The sequence below is a fragment of the Mercenaria mercenaria genome, chromosome 9 (genome assembly GCF_021730395.1).
Source record: "Mercenaria mercenaria strain notata chromosome 9, MADL_Memer_1, whole genome shotgun sequence".
NCBI classification, from domain to species: domain Eukaryota; kingdom Metazoa; phylum Mollusca; class Bivalvia; order Venerida; family Veneridae; genus Mercenaria; species Mercenaria mercenaria.
This window is the reverse complement of record NC_069369.1, coordinates 15,477,602-15,499,620: the sequence shown is the minus strand read 5'-3', so window position 1 is coordinate 15,499,620 and position 22,019 is coordinate 15,477,602. Positions and strand designations below refer to the sequence as shown.

General features: G+C 34.0%; 2 protein-coding genes across 2 annotated transcripts in view; one reads left to right on the top strand and one right to left on the bottom strand.

Annotated features, from left to right (window-relative positions):
- The window catches only part of LOC123545983 (major vault protein-like), a 43,065-nt gene extending 29,122 nt beyond the window's left edge, over positions 1–13,943 (bottom strand). Inside the window, exons 1-3 of the mRNA XM_053550880.1 lie at positions 13,777–13,943; positions 408–541; positions 55–118 (exon numbers count right to left, since the gene is read on the bottom strand). Coding sequence (XP_053406855.1) covers positions 55–118; positions 408–541; positions 13,777–13,830 — 252 coding nt within the window. The 5' untranslated portion in view covers positions 13,831–13,943. The remainder of the gene's footprint in view (positions 1–54; positions 119–407; positions 542–13,776) is intronic.
- Positions 13,944–14,171: 228 nt separating this feature from the next.
- The window catches only part of LOC123545982 (cilia- and flagella-associated protein 46-like), a 126,804-nt gene continuing 118,956 nt past the window's right edge, over positions 14,172–22,019 (top strand). The window contains exons 1-7 of the mRNA XM_053550424.1: positions 14,172–14,329; positions 16,686–16,819; positions 17,211–17,404; positions 18,108–18,272; positions 18,953–19,076; positions 19,624–19,718; positions 20,243–20,386. Of these exons, the coding sequence (XP_053406399.1) occupies positions 14,281–14,329; positions 16,686–16,819; positions 17,211–17,404; positions 18,108–18,272; positions 18,953–19,076; positions 19,624–19,718; positions 20,243–20,386 (905 nt within the window). The 5' untranslated portion in view covers positions 14,172–14,280. The remainder of the gene's footprint in view (positions 14,330–16,685; positions 16,820–17,210; positions 17,405–18,107; positions 18,273–18,952; positions 19,077–19,623; positions 19,719–20,242; positions 20,387–22,019) is intronic.

Sequence of the window (22,019 nt, the reverse complement as noted above, 5' to 3'; positions counted from 1 at the left end):
TAAATTATTAAAATACTAAACAGTTAAACTAGCACCAAGTTGATGTGTACTTACAGCATGGAACCTGACATCAAACTGACCCAGTCTCAACTCACACACTTTTCCCGGTACATATTTACTGGACAGAGAAAAAAATATTTCAGTTCATTTATTGAAAGTACCATGTGGGGAAGCTGTCAATTACTAGCTAAGAATAACTGTTAATCTGACAACTAGATATAGTTAACTGTCTTTAACACATTAAAATAAAAGTATTTGAATTTTATGCCAAGTATGTTACTGTAATCCTTTTTTCTGAAAGAACGGTCTAGTATAATTGTACAGCACATAAAAATTATTTAAATGAATATAATTGTATATAATCAAGTTTTACCGTAGTCTTTAAAAACATCAACAGATATACTTACGACATAGGATTTTTAATCATACAAAAATGGACTGGTGGTATAACAATCATAGTAAGTGGGCCGGCAACCAGTCTTTCATTGGCATCCAAGACTACAGTTTGTGGACCAGTCTCCACTCTTGTAATGTTGGAATTCTGAAAGAGACAAAATAATCTATTTCATATTACCAGTTCTAGAGCTTACCCACACAATTCATGTCAATATTTAAGCTAGCGCAATGCATCAACATCATGGCATCCAAGAACAATTTTGTCCATATAATGAACTACAATACTGAAGAAGGTAGAATAGCTCCTAGTTATATTTTCTTTTATATTTCAATTCTAGTAAATGGAGCTACTCTATATCCTTTTTCTGATCGATACCATAATCCTTCTATACTTTCTCCAAGAAATTCTCCAGAAAATACAAGTTTTTGGCTCCTAACATGAAAATACCTTACTTTGTAATGTTTTATTACCAGTCTAGTGGCTTGTCTACAAAAGAGGACACACAAATAAATATGAAAAAGAAGACACTTAGTTTCACAAAAGAGTAATATTTGTAAATAGATTCATGCCAAATATTTGTTTAGTACTACACATATACATGGGTTGAGAAATAGATTACAATATATTCTGATATGAAATTACATTAATTATCATTACATGAGCTTGTTTCCACTCATTATGGGTTTCATTAAGGGTCATAGGGACGAGGAATACTCCCTGCTAAAGAGTTCTGAAGCCCTGGCTACTTTTCCTGTATCAAATTATGTTCTAAATAGGAGGACCCCTCCCTACTTTGCAACTTCCACTTTCTACTTCAAAAATTAACGAAACTCTTGCTTATATCTCCTTACAGAGTATTTAAACTGATCCGATGTTACATTCTTATAAAATTATAAACCTCTGAAGCAACAAAATCTTCAGCGGCTGTTAGAAAAGCAAAATTTATGTATTAATGTTGCATCAAATGCAACTTTTTCCATGTTTAAGGAACGGTAAAATCTACATATCTCATTTTATGACAAGACACACAAAATTTCAAAACTATCGTAGCCAATCAACTGTTTTTAGTTTGGAATGCCTTGTGTTTCCATAATAATAACAAGAGCACTGAGTTATGTTTCTTGATGTACAGGGGCTCTCCCCCTGGAAAATTTTAAAATACAGATATGAAATGGTGGCCTCTGGTGCGTTTCTGGGTCTAAATTTTGAGAGAAAAATATTCCTTTGCCAAAATAGTAGGGTGCATCTTTTGATGAGTATAGGTCACTTCTCAGCCAACTGGAGGGGTGGGGGGGGGGACACAGGCCCCCTCGGCCCGGCCCTGGATCCGGACCAGGGTCAGCTTATGATGGTGAACAAGTGTTGCAAGTTTCAAAGCAATAGCTTTGATAGTTTAGGAGAAAAGCTGACCTAAACATAAAACTTAACCAGGCAATGCCGACGCCGACGCCGATCAAGTGAAGACAATAACTCATCATTTTTTTTTTAAAAATCAGATGAGCTAATGGCTAATGATAATAATAATAATAATAATAATAATGATTTTATTCATTGAGGCAACACTATTAGGCATGCCCAATCTTCCAAGTGAGCCTCAAAATTATATACAATATTTACAAATACATTTCAAACACAAATTTGACAATAGCATGATGACAAGAAAATCTAAGCATAGGGGTTATGTTGTTCATTTTCCAGTCTGTCAGATAGGATCTTTTGAACTGCTCAAGACTGTTAGAATTTTTTACTTCAAGAGGTTAAATAAGTTCCAGATTTTTGGTCCTGAGTATTCAAGGGATTTTCTGTACAGTTCTAAGCTTGGTTTAGGTACTTCAAGACATTTATTTGATTCTGATCTTAGAGTAATGTAAGGATTATGTACAAATTTAAATTTACTTTGAAGATAGGATGGACTAAGATTGTTAATTGATTTAAAGACTAAAACTGCTTTCTAATAATGCAGTCGTTCATAGAATTTCATCCAGTTCTGCTATTTAAACAAATCTTCAGATGGAAAATCAAAACATTTATCAAGGCTGATTTGAGCTGCTCTTTTTTTAAATTTTGTAATTTTTTCCATTGAATCTCTGTTGCAATTACCTCAAATCGTGCAGCAATAATCCAAGTGGGGTAAAATATAAATATTAAAGAAAAGTTTTCTCTGGAGAATATCTAGGTAGCATTTAATTCATTGTAAAAGATAAAGTAAGGAATTGCATTTCTTTAGTGTGTTATCAATATGATCTTTCCAGCTTAAGTTATTACTGACATGTACACCTAACAGCTTTTCTGATTCTGTATATTCCACAGTTTTATTGAATGTAAGAGGTGATGGGTTCAAAGTATCTTTATTAGTTTCTCTTGATGAGATAAACATTGCTTTGGTTTTTTTTTTGTACATTAGCTGTCATATAATTATGCTTGCACCAGTCCTCAGTTTTAGAGAGTACAGATTGCAACTCAGAACTGATTTCTTGTTTGGTGTTTCCAACGACAGTTAAGGTTGTATCATCTGCAAAAATATCAGTGAAACAGACTTTCAGATGTTGGGGCAGATCATTGATATATAAAATAAAAAGCAGAGGGCCAAGCACAGAGCCTTAAGGGACACCAGACATTATTGGCTTTGATTCAGATATTTTTCCAGAAATGCATACTTTATGAAATCTACTACTTAAATATGATTTAAACAAATCTAGTGATTCTTGACTAAAGTTATATGTTTTTAGTTTTTGCAGCAGTACCGAATGGTTGACTAGGTCAAATGCTTTAGACAAGTCTAAGAATATTGTATCAACTAACTGTCCACAGCAATGTGAGTTTATGCAGTGAAATACTTCAACTTGTCTTCAATTCAATTTCCTATTTATACTAAATATAAACATTACTTACGAATAAACCACACAAAATATCACAGCAAGTGTATATTATGCTAGTTACTCATTAATTACTGACACAAAATGAGAAACAAATGAGTGGGAATGTATGCAAAACAACACAGTTATAAGTATACCATGAAATTTAGATCTTGTACAGTTTGAAGTACAAGTACGTCTATGACTTTTAAGAAAATTTTCACATTACCGGTAAAGGCTTTTTTTTTCATTTTTGATATAATAAAAAACATATCAAATAGCTTTTTGTGGTTTAGCAATATTGTCAACATGTAAAGAATAGGGAGCAATGGCCAGTACTGGCATAATAGTATGTCAATATCACCTAAATGAACACTAGTCATAGCTTCCGTTCCATCTAAACAGCTGATCGCATGTACTGACATGCTGCTAGATAGTGGTACCTGAATTCTAAGCTCTTTGTAAAGATCTAAACGAACACCAGTCTTATTTACTAAGTCTCACTAATAACCAATTAAAATAAATGGATAACTAGAGATGCTTTTGAGAAAAGCGCATGTCTCCCACAACTGCCTAATCATCTAAATAGTAAGTCAGTCTACGCTTTCTTGGACCTAAAATGTACCCTATACTACTTGTGCATGCGCTTTCTTGCATCCAAAATGTACCCTATACTATTTTTATTATAGGGTATGTTTTGGGTGCATGAAAGTGCATGTGCTCTCAGGATTTTTCGGTAATTCAAGGGCCATTATTCTGAAGTGCCTAGGCCGATTTGGCTAGTTATCAAACTTGGCCGAAGTCTTATGGTCAGACACATTTTGTTCAAGTTTTGTGAAGATCAGGTGAGAATGTTAGACTTAGAGTGCGGACAAGCTTTGTGACAGACAGACACACAGACAGGAGTAAATCAATATGTCTCCCACACTACTGCGTGGTGGGAGACATAATACTACCGATATACTTTTATTGATGAATAATTACACGGGCATTAACTCTTGTATTTTTAAGGGTAAGTAATAATACATGCATTTAAAAGTGTTTTATCAGATTCTGGTCAAGGAAAGGAATTGTTGAAAACTTTATCATCTGGTTATTTTCCCTTATTTTTGCTCACTGAAACTATAGCATATTAGATTTTCAATGTCAATATTGTTAAATTTGATTTTCCTATCCTGGATGTCGAACCAAGTAAGAATGATCTTAGCATAAGTATTATCAACAAAAGCCTAGAGAACTTAATGAATACAAGTGACCAAGTATTGCAATGGCATTTTACTTGACAACAATGTAAATTTGGATTTTGAACAGTAATATAAATTATCAAAATTTATAACAATATATATATCCATAATTTAGATTTTAACTTAAAAGTTGTTATTGTGGCTATAGCTGTGACTGTGTTTAGACAAGAACCTTAATACTAATCCCCAATGATAACAAGATTCCCGCTGAAACGCGAGGACGATTCTATTTCATGATAACCGATGAAATATCAATCCATAATGCTTACACGTTACCCTCTAAGTAAATATTAGTATTTCTTTCATCTTAAATATATACTATGATTATATGGAAACATAGCTCAGTCGGGTAAAACGCAGATAACAACTGAATATCATAAGCAAATCATTTTGTGGGTTCGAATCTTCGTGAGGATTTTTTTTTCATTTTTTGTATTTTTGTGGCGTTTTTTTTCTTTTCGTTTTCATTTTTGTTTCTTTCCTTGATGGTTTGTATTTGTATGTATGCCTTTATATAACACAACAATATGTTTATTATTTGCATGGCTTATATGCATGCATTCAGTCAATATCATCTTTGATATAATGCTAAACTTTTCTGATCTGCCATAATGGCTTAAGATACTTCTCTGTTGTGTTGTCACATAGTTCATGAAGGAATCTAAATGTTTATGAGAAATAAAAATAAAAATTTAGTGTCGATGCTGAGTTTCGAACCCACACGGAAAAAGATCTGTTTAACATGGACTGCATGCTTTACCACTGAGCTAATTTGCAATTGGTACAAAATTTAGAAATATTTAGATTGTAATTTCCCTATGTTCCATTTTAATCTATTTATAGTCATGTTTGTAAATATCAAGTTATCGTTGGGGCATAGTATTTGTCACTAGCGGTGGGGCATGTCAAACAAACAGAGATTTAATCTAACTAGTTACCATAATATACAGAAATATGTCAGCATTGGGTTAACTTATTGCCAAACATGTCATTTGACTTTAATCTTGTATGACTATGTGATAGTGATGCTTGATTGGGGGTTATCATGTACAGAAATGCAATAATTAAAATATTATTGCAGCCGAATAATATGTTTTCATATTAATGTATGTTTTAATGTGAATATTACTGGTACTTCCAGTTTTCCTTGTGTTATATTTACATATACAATATCTAACTTTTAAATTAACTATAACATGTAGTTCTATAAATTATTATGTTAATCAACTTTATGTTATGTTATGTTATGTTTTAATGCAATAAATAATTTTAGTGGTGAAATTTAGTAAATGAATTTAAAAAAATTGAAATATTTTTATCCAAACATGTAATTTAAAATAACATTTTTAGCTCGACTATTCATAGAATAGTAGAGCTACTGGACTCGCCCATGTGTCGGCGTCCGCGTCGGCGTCCGCGTCCCGATATGGTTAAGTTTTTGTATGTAAGCTGGTATCTCAGCAACCACTTGTGGGAATGGATTGAAACTTCACACACTTATTCACTGTGATAAACTGACTTATACTGCACAGGTTCCATAACTCTAGTTTGCTTTTTCACAAAATTATGCCCCTTTTTTGACTAAGAAATTTTTGGTTAAGGTTTTGTATGTAAGCTGGTATCTCAGTAACCACTTGTGGGAATGGATTGAAACTTCACACACTTATTCACTGTGATAAACTGACTTACACTGCACAGGTTCCATAACTCTATTTTGCTTTTTTACAAAATTATGCCCCTTTTTTGACTTAGAATTTTTTGGTTAAGGTTTTGTATGTAAGCTGGTATCTCAGTACTCACTAATTGGAATGGATTGAAACTTCACACTCTTGTTCACTGTCATGATCTTACTGCACAAAGCAGGTCCCATAACTTTATTTTGCTTTTTGACAAAATTATGCCCCTTTTTCAACATAGAAATGTTTGGTTAAGTTTTTGTATGTACGCTGGTATCTCAGTATCCACTAATGGGAAAGGATTGAAACTTCACACACTTGTTCACTGTCATGATATGACATGCAGTGCAAAAGGTCAATAACTCAACTTTGCATTTTACAAAATTATGCCCCTTTTTAAACTTAGGAGTTTTGGGTTAAATTCTTATGTGTAAGCTGGTATCTCAGTACCCACTAATGGGAATGGATTGAAACTTCACACACTTGTCCACTGTCATGAGCTGATAAGCACTATGCAGGTTCCATAACCCTATTTTGCTTTTTTAAATTATGCCCCTTTTTCGACTTTCGTATTCATTCAGTCAACAAGGCTGTTGAATAGTCGAGCGTTGCTGTCCTCCGACAGCTCTTGTTTAAGTAAGAATTATCTTAGCATAAGTATTAATTTTATCAACAAAAGCCTAGGGAACTTCATGAATACAAGTGACCAAGTATTGCAGTGGCAAGACAGAAGTCCCCTACTGGTGGAAAACTTTCAACAGTGCCCTTGACATTTGACTGACAAGCATAGGTCATGTGCTGACAATATCTCATCATGGGGAACATTTCTGCATAGCACTAAGATAATCCATCAATGCATATAAAAGTTATGGAGCAAAATCAATGATTTACTTGACCTTCAATAGTGACCTAGACCTTTGACCTACAAGCATAAGTCATGAAGTCATGTATGTGCATAATCTATATACATGTATTGCCCTCTATTCACACACCAAGTTTTATGAACCTAGCTTGAATACTTTTTGAGTAAAGCAGGATCCAGATTTGCAGATGGACAGAGGGATGGATGTTCTCATGAACAGACCTTTATTAGGTTTTTTTTTTTTGTTATTTATGAAGTACCCATCAAGCCACAAAAAGTACCTTATATGCAGAGGGAATTCCTGTAGTCCTCTCCAGTGTTCCACTTGTAAGTGACTTACCGGTAAATAAGAACTATTTTTTATATTTGTCAAAAACTAGTATTGACAGTTATATTTAGCCAAAATTTATGAGAAATGCAAGATTTAAAACTATTATTAGCTCCCTTTGCTTACCTATCCTGAATGTTAACCAAGGACAGACTGAAAATAAATTAAGTCTAAAGCTACATGCAGTTTTAGCATTTGCCTTTTTGTTCATACTGTTATTCCATTATCTATCAACTAGTGATTATACAGAAATCAAAAGAAATACTCAGCTTTTAAAATACTTAGGGGAACAATTATAAAATTCTATAAAAATGAAAGAAATATACATTTCTAAAAGTGATCTAACATTATGTAAATCGTCTTTTTCTCCTTAAATAAATGTAATAGAATATACAGAAATTAGATAATATCATAAAATATAGTTAAATGAGACTGGCCGCCTGTATGGAAACCTTTTTTACAGTTAAGGTAAAGGCTTTAATAATGGATAACCTATACCTTAATATAAAACTGACTGGAGAGATGTGTGATATTATCTAACCTATGAACCTAAACATTTGACCTCAGATTACTACCTTAAGTATCAGCGATGTCAGAAATATGTTTCAGTTTAGTATAGTCAGATAAACTAACTGCAAATCTACGTCTATATCTACGTCAAAGTAAATTTATTTACAGTCATACCTATTTTTATACACATTTAATAACTTCTATATATGAATATATGTATGCACAATACAACAATAAATTTCTATTACAATCATTGCCTTAAGGCTATTTCTTTTTGCCCTGAGCACATATTCACATGCCATTAATACTGTTTCCATTTTTTTGAAACTTTTTGTTACATCTCTTTCTAAATATTTCTTTAACACTTTTGACATCTGATATGTTGTTATATACCAACTTCCCCACATGAATCAGAGGTGGAGGATCAATGATTTCAGACACAATGTCTTCTATCAAATTGTCAGAGAATATACCCCACGCCAGAGGAATGAACTCACGACTCCGTGATCCGTAGATCTGCACTCTCTCTATTGAGCTAAGCTGACAGGCTACTCTTGGTACTACATCTTAGAAACCCTCCCCAAAATTAAACTAATAAGTGATAACAAGCACTATGGTAGTGCTATAATTGTTAAAATTAATTCATTTTAAGCTGGATTTATGGTTAAACATTATCACAATTTCTATGTGTAAAAGGGGCAAAATTTTGCCAAAATGTAAGCCAGACTTACAACAGTTTCTGGCTGAATTCTGCTTGATAATTATGGTTCTTAGCTTGTTCACAGAATGTTCATAGGGACCTGTTCACAGCAAGTTCACAGAATGTCTGAAGCAATTTGTTTGTGGGAAGTTCTCAGAAACTTGTTTGCAGGAAGTTTGCAGCAACCTGTTTGCAGCAAATCTAATTTGCATGTGAAAAGTCCATGTATCTATTTCACCAAAAGTGTTTGTGGCATGGTCCCCTGTTGCATGATCGCAACAAACTATAATATTTCTGTAAGGGTGATCCAGTTCTCAATGTTTACAACACACCAAAGTTATCCATCACTTATACAGTACAGTCCAATAAGTTGTGTCATAGAAATATTCAAGTGATACGCAATGTCTTACTTTCAATTCCAGCAACAACTTGTAACACAGTTACCAATATGATTTCCTGACTAGGGACATTTTTCATATGGGCTGGTGGTGTAGTGGTAACACGCTTGACTATCCGTCTAGAGGTCCGGGGTTTGAATCCCGATCCAGGCACTGGAAATTTCTGAGATGCTCTTAAGTGTCTCCCACCTAACTAAGAGGCCTGTACTGGTTCTTCCCAGGGAAGACGGCTTCGCGTGTATCTGTGCTATACACCGGGCACATTAAAGAACCAGACTGTCTATTTGCAAAGAGCTAAGCTAAGTTAGCTGGACAGGCCTGTATCTAAAAAGGATTTTTCTTTCTATCTGTTCTGCGGGCTTAATCTCACTCTGTCCCTCTGGTCAGATCGCACTGTGTCTGTACTAGTAAAGAATGAATTTCGCACCCTGTGTGACTGCGTTTGCTATATGTAAAGCGCCTACGAACGCATTTATCATGAAAAGGGCACTATATTAATCTGGTATAATGTATAACATTTTGCATGCCAAATCAACATCTGTATTTCAATGATTCACTGTGGTTTTATTTTCAAACTGGTAAAAAAATTAAACAAAACTATAATGAAATAGTTTATCATACTAAAGGGAGGTAATCTAAATTAATAAACAACTGAAATGCATGACATATATATGGTACTAATTAAACTTGTTTTTAAGTTACACACCAGAGACAGTTAATACCAATGTTGGTCCATTCTGAGCTGCACTACTTATATTAAAATCAACCTAATCATAACAATAATGTATTTACCTATATAAACCTAATGTTATAACCTGTGCCTGGGTTTGCATTCTGGCAGTCTACAATTGTTAATAATAGCTTTTTATGTCAATCAATACCAATCATGTTACTTTAAACATGATTGCATTTTTAAACAAGAGGCCAAGCTCGACTATTCGAAATATTGTCACAGAAGCAGGAAATTATTACCCAAAATGTGAAATATCAAAAGAGTTTTAAGTTAGAAAGGGGACATAATTTGACCAAAATACATATCAGAGTTATGGGACTTGATGTTATCAACTAGTTTTATAACCCCGAAGAAACATGTTAAGTTTCAATTCAATATCTGCATTAGTTTTGGGGATAGTAACTTGCATGTAAAACTTTAACCAGAATTTTCTAAGTCCAAAAGGTGGAATAACTTGCTCAAAATACATGTTAAGAGTTATGGAACTTGACCCAGTGAGGTTGGTTATTGACCTAGAAAAAGAATAAATAAGTTTCAAAGCTATATGCCTTTTGGTAATAGCTGTATGTACTTGCACGCAAAACTTTAACCAGGATTTTCTAAGTCCAAAAGGGGGCATAATTTGCCCAAAATACATGTCAGAGTTATGGGACTTGGTGCTATCAACTAGTTTTATAACCCCGAAGACACGTGTGAAGTTTCAATTTAATATCTGTAGTAGTTTTGGAGATAGTTACTTGCATGTAAAACTTTAACCAGGATTTTCTAAGTCCAAAAGGGGGCATAATTTGCCCAAAATACATGTCAGAGTTATGGGACTTGACCCAGTGAGGTAGGTAATTGATCTAGAAAAAAAAAATAAGTTTCAAATCTATATGCCTTTTAGTAATAGCTGTATGTACTTGCATGCAAAACTTTAACCAGAATTTTCTAAGTCCAAAAGGGGGCATAATTTGCCCAAAATGAAGGTCAGAGTTATGGGACTTGGTGCTATCAACTAGTTTTATAACCCCGAAGGCACATGTGAAGTTTCAATTCAATATCTACATTAGTTTTGGAGATAGTAACTTGCATGTAAAACTTTAACCAGAATTTTCTAAGTCCAAAAGGGGGCATAATTTGCTCAAAATACATGTTAGAGTTATGGAACTTGACCCAGTGAGGTTAGTAATTGACCTAGAAAAAGAATAAATAAGTTTCAAAGCTATATGCCTTTAAATGATAGCTGTATGTACTTGCATGCAAAAACTTAACCAAGGTGTGACGCCGACGCCGACGCCAGGGTGAGTAGAATAGCTAGACTATTCTTCGAATAGTCAAGCTAATTAGTGGGAAAACTGACATAAATACAAATGTATTGTACTTTATAAAAGGGAAATAATTTCATGTATAAACAAACAAGAGGCCCAAATGGGCTTAAGTAGACATAGACATTGCTTCTAACTAGGTTTGGTGAAAATCCTTTAAGCCGTTCATTAAAACAAAATTTTAAAAGTGTTTTTTTCCTATATTTTTCTGTCACGCATCAAAAACGCATCACCATCAGACAAATCATTTAAAGGTATTTCTGTTTTAACTCTAGTGGCCCCTTAAAGGGCCCAAGTGCCACCATTTGAACAAATTTGATATAAGTCATTAATACCTTATAATAATGTTATAGACCAAGTTTGATGAAGAGCCATCAAGTGATTCATAAGAAGAAGTACTTCAAAGGTATTTCTATTTAAAGCTCTAGCGGCCACTTAAAGGGGCCAAGTGCCCCCAATCAAACAAACATGGAAAAGGACCTTATGATGCTCCATACAAGGTTTGATGAAGACCCAGGAATTAATGAGAAGTTAGTTCAAAATTATTTCTATTTTTTTACTCCTAAAAAGAGGCCAACTGTCCCCATTTGAATAAAATTCAGAAAGGACCTTCTAATGATGCTACAGACAAAGTTTGATGAGGATCCATCAAGTGGTTCATGAGAAGAAGTCTTTTAAAGGTATTTCTATTTTTAGCTCTAGTGGCCCCTAAATGGGGCAAAGTGCCCCCAACTGAACCATTTTTGAGAATAGACCTTATAATGATCCTCTGAAGATCCATAAAGCGGTTCATGAGAAGAAATTGTTTAAAGGTGTTTCTATCTTTATTAACTCTAGCAGCCCCTAAAATTGGACAATTGCCCCCTACTGAACAATGTCGGTGAAGGACTTTATAATGATGCTACAAGTCAAGTTTAATGAAGATTCATCGAGTGGTTCATGAGGAGCGATTTAAAGGCAATTCTAATTTTAGCTCTGGTAGCCCCTAAGAAGGGCCAATCGTCCCCATTTGAACAAAATTGGGAGAGGACCTTGTAATGATGCTACAAACCATATTTGATGAAGATCCGTACAGCAGTATAAAAAGAAGTTATTTAAATGTATTTCTAACTTTAGCCCCCATATGTACAAAATTCGGAGTGGATCTTATAACGATGCTATATACCAAGTTCGATGAAAATCCATCGAGACGTTCATGAGAACAAGTCATTTGAAGGCATTTATAATTTAAACTGTAGCGGCCCTTAAAAGGGTCCAAGTGCCCCCATTTGAACAAATTTGGGAGAAGACCTTATAATGATGCTACAGACCAAGATTGATGAAGATCCATCAAGCGGTTCATGAGAAGAAGTTATTTAAAGGTTTTTCTATTTTTAGCTCTGGCAGCCCCTAAAAGCAAAGGTGAACCATTTGAACAAAATTGATGGAGGTCCATGCAAGGATGCTACTGACCAAGTTTAGTGTAATTCTGACCAGTAGTTTCAGAGGAGAAGATGTTGACGCAGGACACAGGATGATGGACGCCGGACCATCCACCTATACTAATAGTTCACCCGGAACAAAGTTCAGATGAGCTTAAAAAAAGAGGTTATTTTGTGCCTGCTATCTTGACCTTTAAATATGACACATTGTCTTGTAATGGTGAATATTTATGCAAAGTTATTCAAATATACACCCATGCATAAAATAATTACAGATCAGACAAAAATATACCAAAAATATTTAATCTTCAAAGGTGACCTTGACATTGAGCTAAAAGTCAGAGTCGTACATTCAACAAATAAATTTATTATGGTGACTGTTTGTGTCAAATTACTTGAATATCCATCCATGCAAAGTTAAGTTACTGACCACACCAAAATCCCCTATTATTTTTACCTCTAAGTGTGACCTTGACCTAAATTTAGACAGGGGCCTGGGTCTTGCACACAACACAACATCTCATTATTGGGAACACTTGTGCCAAGTGAATTTGAAATCCTTTGATGAATGGTAAAAATATGGACCGTATATGAAACTGATGCTCTAAACCTGGGACCTCCATGAGTGACCTTGACCTTGAAGATAGGGATCTGGGTCTTGCACATGACACATTGTCATTACGGGGAAAATTTGTGCCAGGTAATTTCAAAATCCCTTGATAAATGGCAGAGTTATGGATTGGACAAAAAAACCAACCATGTTAACCTTTAATCTCTAAGTGTGACCTTAACCTTGCAGCTATGGGTCTGGGTCTTACACATGATGTGTCCTCTCATTATGGGGCAAATTTCTGCTTAGTAATTTCAAAATCCCTTGATGAATGACAAAGTTTCACATAGGGAAACATTTGTAACAAGGCAAAATTTCTTGATGCCAATCACAGATGGCAAAGTTATGGACCAGACACAAATGGACGGACGGACGTATGGAAAGATGCAGCCCATTTCTATCTCCCTCTTTTTTGAAAACAATGGGGATATTTATCAGCTACATTAATTTAGAGCAAAATGGATAGTTTGATAAGAACAAAATATCAGTCTATATATAAACAAATGCGAAACAACTCTAATCAATTGGCTAATTTAGCAATTAGTACTGTACTGAGTGTACCGAAATGTAACTATCGCCTAAACATGTATTTGCTGTTAAAAGCATTGATCTGAAAAGTATCAGTTTCTGTAAGTATAAGACAATACATATACAAGTCACCAGGAAATTTTTTTCAGTTAATTACTGCTCAATGATCAAAATACAATGAAAATAAATTATAAATAGCTAACTTACCATGTCCAAAACGTGAACATATTGCAATGGTGATATACCTATGATGTTACTCATGGCTGTCGTTCAATATGAGGTTCAGATAAAGACTTAGTTTTGTTCTGTTTTGTTATGTTTACCTACAGGTAATAACTTGATATAACTTCCTGTAGAGAGACTGAGTGTTATTTTCACAGACAGTTATTTCTACATTGCACCTAAAACCGCATCACTGTTTCTATGACAAATCCGCGTTAAATCAAAGAGAACGACTTCTTTTTAGAAGTTTAAAAATATATCATGATTGAGACTAACTTTCAAAATAAAATGTCATAAATAAGTTGAACTAGAATGCAACTTTCTTTAAATTTAAGGAAATAGAATTTCATAACTCAAATCTAGAACTATATTTTCAAGTTCATGATTAAATAGAATTATGTGAATCGCCCAAACAACATGGCGGTGTAAACAAGGTGCGTGTCCAAATTTCCGGAATCTTTAGTAGAAAGTGCAGCACACATAATAATTATGGATACCAGTATACGTTCATTATTAGTAGCAGCCCAAAAAATTAGTGGTAAGTATACAATACACGTTTCTGGTTTTTATATGTTGCTCAGCCATCAGTATCGATATTGTCCCACATTTCATGAATTGTCATCACGGTGCCTGGGGTGGGGGTATAAGATAAGAGTTCACATTTCGAGGCAAAGTACTGTACATGTATCAAGACTGCTTCAGTGTACTCGTCTGTAAAAAGTAAACATTGACCAGGTCGGAGACTTCCACTGGATTGAGAGACAGTCTACGTTCCCTCAAGGGGTTTGACGTCTGCGGAAGATAGATACAGTCTCTAGATCTAAACACTGTCTCTCATTTGAAAGACAAAATGTCTTTCGATCGAAAGACTGTATTTACCTTAAGTGTTGAAAAAACATGAAATCATTATTAAAACAAACATTCCGTTACAGTTGCATTATTTATTTATTAAAACAACTTGTTATTTCAGGTAAACTTTACAAGAAACTCACTGTCATAGAAGTTTGCTTAAGCATTATCATGCTTAAGCAAAATTCCCAAAAAATTTTGTTTTTGAAAATTTGATAAAAGAAAGATAATTTTCTATATATGAAATAAATTTGCGCATTTTAAATAGAGAGTTTTAATTACTCTTTCATTGATTTTCATTGCTTAAGCTAATTTGAGTCTTTCAATCGAAAGACATTCTGTCTTTCGAACGAGAGACAATGTTTAGATCGAGAGAATATCTCTCAGTCCAGGGGAAGTCTCTGACCTGTTGACTCTGTATAGAGACCTTACCATAGTTCTTTTCATATTGTGATTTTTATAAATATAATGGGATGTACATGTACACATGCACCGGTAACGAGTTAAAATGTACCCAATGGACTTTATGCCTAGGAATCATTTGATTTGGAATGAATCAGTGATAGTCGATCTTAGCCTTAGCTATAATACTGATTGACAGGGTTGCGGTATAGAACTTAAGTGTGTAGGTGGCCGGGAAGCTCAGTCGGTAGAGCATCGGAATGGTATTCCGAGGCCCCAGGTTCGACACCCGGTCTGGCTGCACATTTTTCTCACCCAGTGACATTTGGCGCCCAACATGGGGCCATGATGGCATTACACTGGTTAGTCTCTGATGCCTGAAATTGCTTGTATATGAAGTGCCCGCTGAAAATTGAGGACAAATTTCAAAACAGTGGGTATAGAACTTGAATATTTAAACGGGGAGAAAGTGTGTAGGCGGCCGAGTAGCTCAGTCAGTAGCACATCGGAACGGTATTCCGAGGCCCTGGGTTCGAGTCCCGGTCTGGCTGCACATTTTTCTCACCCTGTGACAACAGCGAATGCTATTGACTTTGTGTGATGCAGAGAGGTATTAAGTTTGTAGCTGTAAATTCTTTTTGATTGATATCCTTTTTAAAATGTGTAAATGCTGATTTTTGTACAAAGCTGGTTGTCGTTGCAGCAGTGTTTACCAGTGCTGCTAAAAGAGAAAATATAAAAAAATTGGTGTATAAGTTATATTTCACTGGCACTGCAAGTTAGTAAGTTCATACTCTAGAAAACATGTCAGAGAAGTTTTGGAACTTTTGTTTAATTTAAAATGTTGAAAAAATTACATTTTATTATTTCTTTACACAAATATTGCCAGTAGCGAACAAAGTCATTAATTACACCAATAATTTAGAGCATGTCATTGTCACAGAATTGTTCCAGTTCATGTGATGTAGTCCAGTAGTGAATAAAGGTGAACTTACACTACCTAGCTATAGAGTCTGCTGTTATAGCGAAGTAGTAAGAGTGTCTCCCTTATGTGTGAGAGGTCACAAGTTCGAGTCCTGGCCAGACCTTAAATATTTGCATTCTGGTACAGCATAAATTTGACGGTTATCAGACTGTACCAGATGTTCTATATTTTTAGCGAAAGTATAATAGATCATTGTTTAGTAATTCAGATCACTGTTGAATGTAAATTGAAATTAAATAAAAATGAAAATATTAAGTATATTATTTATACTTTGATGTTTCTGATCAGGGAGAGTTACGTTTCCTTGATCACAAAATTTTCTATTGTATTAAAATATTAATTGCTCAATGCTCATAACTATGCTGTAGTACTTGCCCTGCAGGACGAGAGCATTTTTGGACTACAAATACAATAAATCTAATTAAAATGGAATGAAGAAGTGGTATATAGCTAAAAGATCTAAAACAAATTAAAGTTAATTTGTTGTACGCAACTTAAAAATTCATCCAACTACATTACAGTACTGCATTTTGATTGTATTAGCTACCGTAATAGGTAGACATGGGTTTGTGCATTTGATAGGATACTTCCAAAAGATGTCATTAAGATATGCTTTTCATCAAGCTGTGTGCCTGACAATTTAGATATGTCTTTTCAGGCCAGGAAAAGAACCCAGCACTGCTGCAAGCCTATAGTTTGCTGAGAAATGTTGCAGAAAATAAACCTACAGTGGATAATCCAGAGGCATTCAGCCCAGACCTCTATGTCCAATGTGCAGAGATTGCCTTCCAGGTTACTATTTCAGATTTACTTTTACCTCCCACATTTTCCTTTTCTCAGTCATACATGTAGAATATTGCATATTAAAGAAAATAGGATTGCTAACTTTTAATGTAAGATGAAAAACAATGCAGGCATTTTATCATGATATGTATATGAAATGGCTTTTTATTAAACTTTATTAAGGGAGACTGTAAAGTGTATATATTCAATTAAAGAATTGACATATTTTTTAAAGAGCAAATTAATGATAAATATTTTATTCATTTCAGTTTGTTTGTAGGAAATTATGATTGAAATTTTAAACCCTATGGTGAGCCAGGACATAAGTTAAGAAAAACTATGACTTAGTTAAATGATATAGTACAGAAATATGTAAATGACCTTTGACATACTTTTACAGAATGGGTTATTTGACATCTCAAAAGAATGTTTAAAGATGTACTTTATGAAGCCACCACCTGGGAACCAGTTCTTATGCCGAGCTTACCTGTGTCAGTCCCAGCTGTTGGCTCCCAAAGCCACCATACCAGAACAGCTAGAGAAGGCAGTTGTTTACTTGCTCAAGGCTATATCATTCGCTAAAGGCAATCCAAGGTAATAAATTTTAATATTCTGTTACCAAATACTTATGGAGTTAGATGCTTCAGATATTGCTATGATATAGCAATAAACTGTTGTTCTGTAATAACATTATACTTCTTTATGATATTTAATAAACCAAGAAATTTCAACATTTGTTTCTAGACACTGTGTGCAACTAGGATGTCATAAACATGTTCATACTCTAATGTGAATGATCAACAATGTAAAATAAGTAACCAAAGGTTAAATTGAGCAGTAAATCTAAACAAAAAAAGTCATATTGCCCAGTATTGCCCACTTGAGGGATATTACCCAGCCTGGGAAATTCTGGGTTTTCCTAGGTGAGAAAATCCAGGCAGTTAATACTGCGCCAACGTTTAATTATTGGTATTGTCAATGAAAAAGTGGTGACTTTTTTTTAGTCCAAGTCATTATCAAATAAACATAATTGTAAATGATTTAAAAATCTTTCTGGATTGAATTATATAATAATTTGAAGTAAACAAAAACTTGCAGAACATTTTGCAAAGGCCACAACTGTAAGTCAAGATCTTCCTTTTCAGACAAGCTAAGTCAGTATTGTGAATCTTAGATATAAGGGTCACTTTTCTACTACCTTTGTATATATAGTGTAAACAAAGTTAACCGGCTTTGTTAAAATTGTTTATTAGAATTAAATATGACATTATTTTTCTACACAATGTATTATTTCTAGATACCATTTCCTGGTGTACAATGCCTCAGTGATATACTGGCAGTTTTGCCGTCCGTTCTTGAAGCAGAATTTTCGACAGTTCCTGGCACGTAGCCTGCATTCTGTGGTGAAAGCTTTAGATGATATAGATGATAAAGATTATGAATGGAGAGCTCAGCTTATGATGTAAGTTATCTATTGTTTTTTCTTCCATTTTTGCTGACTTGTATTAAAGATATACTATCTGCATCACTCACTATAACATGGTTGAATAAATAACACAACTGTATATTTAGAGCTTCATTTACAGTATGTTGTGAAATAGCTGTCAGCGGTTGGAAAACAACATTGTAGTGGTATTACAAAGTCATTCTAAGGCTATATATACTTTTATTATGTTTCTATTTTTTTTAAACCTTACACAAAATACTACTTTATTTATTTTGTGTTTACATAGATTGTGTGTACTAATTGTTCATTTTTCCAAATATGAAATTTTGGACACATATAGCTTTAAATGTTTACATGAGCAATGTTTTAAGAACGTTTTTTAAAGTTATTCTTTCACTAAGTGTAACAGTTAGCTGGATATTAACTTTTAGTTGGTAATCAATATAAATTTGTGCTGTTAGTAAATGATATGAATTATATTTGTTCACTTGTGGTTGGTGTTTTCCAGTTACTTGATGGAAAGTCCAATCCATGTTTGAGCCTTTGCCCCAAGGGCCTGATTTGCACTGCAAATCTTACTCTAACCATTAAGGTAGAGGGTTACCATGAGGCAACTTTTACCTCAGAAAATAAAGAGAAAGACCTGAGGAGATTGAAATGTTTTTTGAAATGGGATATATCTATTGTGTTTTCAGTGCATTGATTGAGTGTAATCTGGATGCAGGGAAGAAGAACGATGCTGCCCAGATTGCAAGTGCTGCAGCTGCCTTTATAAAACAGAATGTGCCACATCTCTATAAACAAGTGTTTGGACTTATAGTATGTATTGAATGATCCACACAGTTTTGATAGTATAAGCTTTGATCTTATTTCTTGTATTGTTGATATATTAGTTGTAAGCAAAACAGTTCTATATCTTGAAATTATTGGTGTTTTGTATTGCATGATTTTAAAGCTGAGTCTGCAAATTTATAAAATCACTCCTGAATCAGTTAGGTCCAAGTCAAATCTAGTCAGGCATCTATATGCAAATTTAATTTACCCTATTTTTTTTAGGGAATTGTATCTTTCACATGTTCTAAAGGTTGTAAAGATTGTATTGCCCAAACAAAATACTTGTGAATCTTATTTTTGAAGTTTTAACCCTTTCATTTGCAGCAGGACACATGATTAATTTATCACAGAATCTTTAGCAGACACTTTCCATTTCCCCTGTATATGCAGACAAGAATCAAAACCCTGTGGAAACATATAAATGTTTATTGACTTTTCATGATTGAGTTAATGAAGAGTAGCCCTAAACCTTACTCACAAACATTTTACATGAGGACAGATCTGAGATATAGAAAAATCTTGTACATTACAGATAAGAAATCAGCTGATAGATTCTTCAAAGTTCCACAAGGACATTAAAGCTTCACCAGAGTTGGGAATTTTCTACATGATTTGTAAACTCAAAGTGTAAGATTCTTCTGTTTTACTTCCAAAATTATCAAGAGAGTGATTCAGTGTTGCTGTATTCTGTATTTCTTAATTACTTGTTTATAGATACTGGATATTGTTTTGTTTTACTGTGGGAATGTAAACTGAGAGCCTAAAAGTTTTGTACAGTAAGTGGGGTGTTTTACTGGTGTTGTTCAAATTTACTGCAACTTTGAGCAGTAAGCAGGTTTTCAGTATCGGTTTTATACAGCTTTCTGATAATTACTTCAGTAAACTGCCAACTTGATTTAAATATGCTCAGCATCCTTTAAATACACCATACCAAATATACATGTTAGATAATATTTTTAATTTGTTGCACAAGCATGGTTCATTTACTTTTGGAGAACTCAGTCTGGTTACATAATCACAATTGCTGTATTGAAATACTGTTACAGCACACATGCGTATGAAAATCTTTGGTTTCATTACTTTATAAAGCAGTTAAAACTATTTATATTACTAACTTCGCATTGATTCAGATTTGTTTCTTACCTAAACAGATCATTAGAGAACAATGAGCCGAAGGAGTACTATGCAGAAATCCAGCGTATATTGAACCAGATGGGTGTTCCACACAGTGAGAGTCACACCAAGAAGAAGAAAGGTCGGACACAGTCTCCATCCTCAGTTACAGATCCTGACAGGTGAATTCAAGTTTCTACAGTATTATACACTTCTTCTGTGACAACTTGTTTATAAAATTTGCCCTAATTTTACAAAAAAGAAATTTTAATTACATGCCTAAAGTCTCTAGGAGTTGCATACATAGGAATATTATAAGCTGTGTTGAAATAATCAAATCCTTTTCAATTTATGAATAAACTGTGAATTTGTATTTGGAAAATCCACCTACATTTGTAATGGTCCAAGATTTTATATATTAAGTATGTTCCTTCTATAAAACCAAAGCTTAAGTAAAGGATTTTGAGATGTTTAAATACTCAATACAGTGTTACAATTTTACAATACACTGTTGTATCTCCATGTGAATTGATTAATATGGAACTAACAGCTGTGTATTGATTCAGCCCCCAAAATTGTTACTTAGAACTTTATTATTTACTGCGAAGTTTCATTTAAAAGAATTTGAATTAGAGACTGAGGTATAAAGTATTTATGAAAATATTTAGAATTCCTGCATTTTGTTAAATAAACCATTATCAAGTTTAAATTATTCTGAGACAAATTTAGACATTTATTATCATTAATAGGCAATTTATTTGTATTCAGTGCAACACATTGAAATCTCAGCCTCAGTCATATAGTATCATTGTTTCTTATCTGTAGACAGGTTGTTTGCTAACTTTTAGTTGTTGTTGTTGTGTAAAGTTGAGCTAGATATCAACATGAAATCAAATTTTTGTCATTTTTAGCTCGACTATTCGAAGAATAAGTAGAGCTATCCTACTCACCACGGCGTCGGCGTCGGCGTCACACCTTGGTTAAGTTTTTCGTACCAGTCTACATTTTGACAAAGTCTTTTGAGATAAAGCTTTGAAACTTTCAATACTTGTTTACCACCAGCATGGCCAGTTATAGGCAAGAGCACATAACTCCATCAAGGATTTTGGCTGAATTATGGCCCCTTTTGACTTAGAAATCATGGTTAAGTTTTTCGTACCAGTTCATATTTTGACAAAGTCTTTTAAGATAAAGCTTTGAAACTTTCAACACTTGTTTACCATCACCATGGCCAGTTATAGGCAAGAGTACATAACTCCATGAAGGATTTTGGCTGAATTATGGCCCCTTTCGACTTAGAAATCTTGGTTAAGTTTTTCGTACCAGTTCGTATTTTGACAAAGTCTTTTGAGATAAAGCTTTGAAACTTTCAACACTTGTTTACCATCATTAAGTCCAGTTATAGGCAAAAGCACATAACTCCATCTAGAATTTTGGCTGAATTATGGCCCTTTTTGACTTAGAAATCTGGGTTAATATTTTGTACCAGTTCATATTTTGACAAATTCTTTTGAGATAAAGCTTTGAAACTTTCAACACCTGTTTACCATCACCACATCCAGTTATAGGCAAGAGTACATAACTCCATCATGGATTTTGGCTGAATTATGGCCCCTTTTGACTTAGAAATCTTTGTTAAGTTTTCCGTACCAGTTCATATTTTTTGTAAAGTGTTTGACTTATGGCTTTGAAACTTTTATCACTTGTTTAGTGTAATAGTCTCTATCTGTGGGAAACAGTACATAACTCTGTCATCCATTTTGGCTGAATTATGGCCCTTTTTGGACTTTGAAATTGGTTCTGTTTTCATACAAG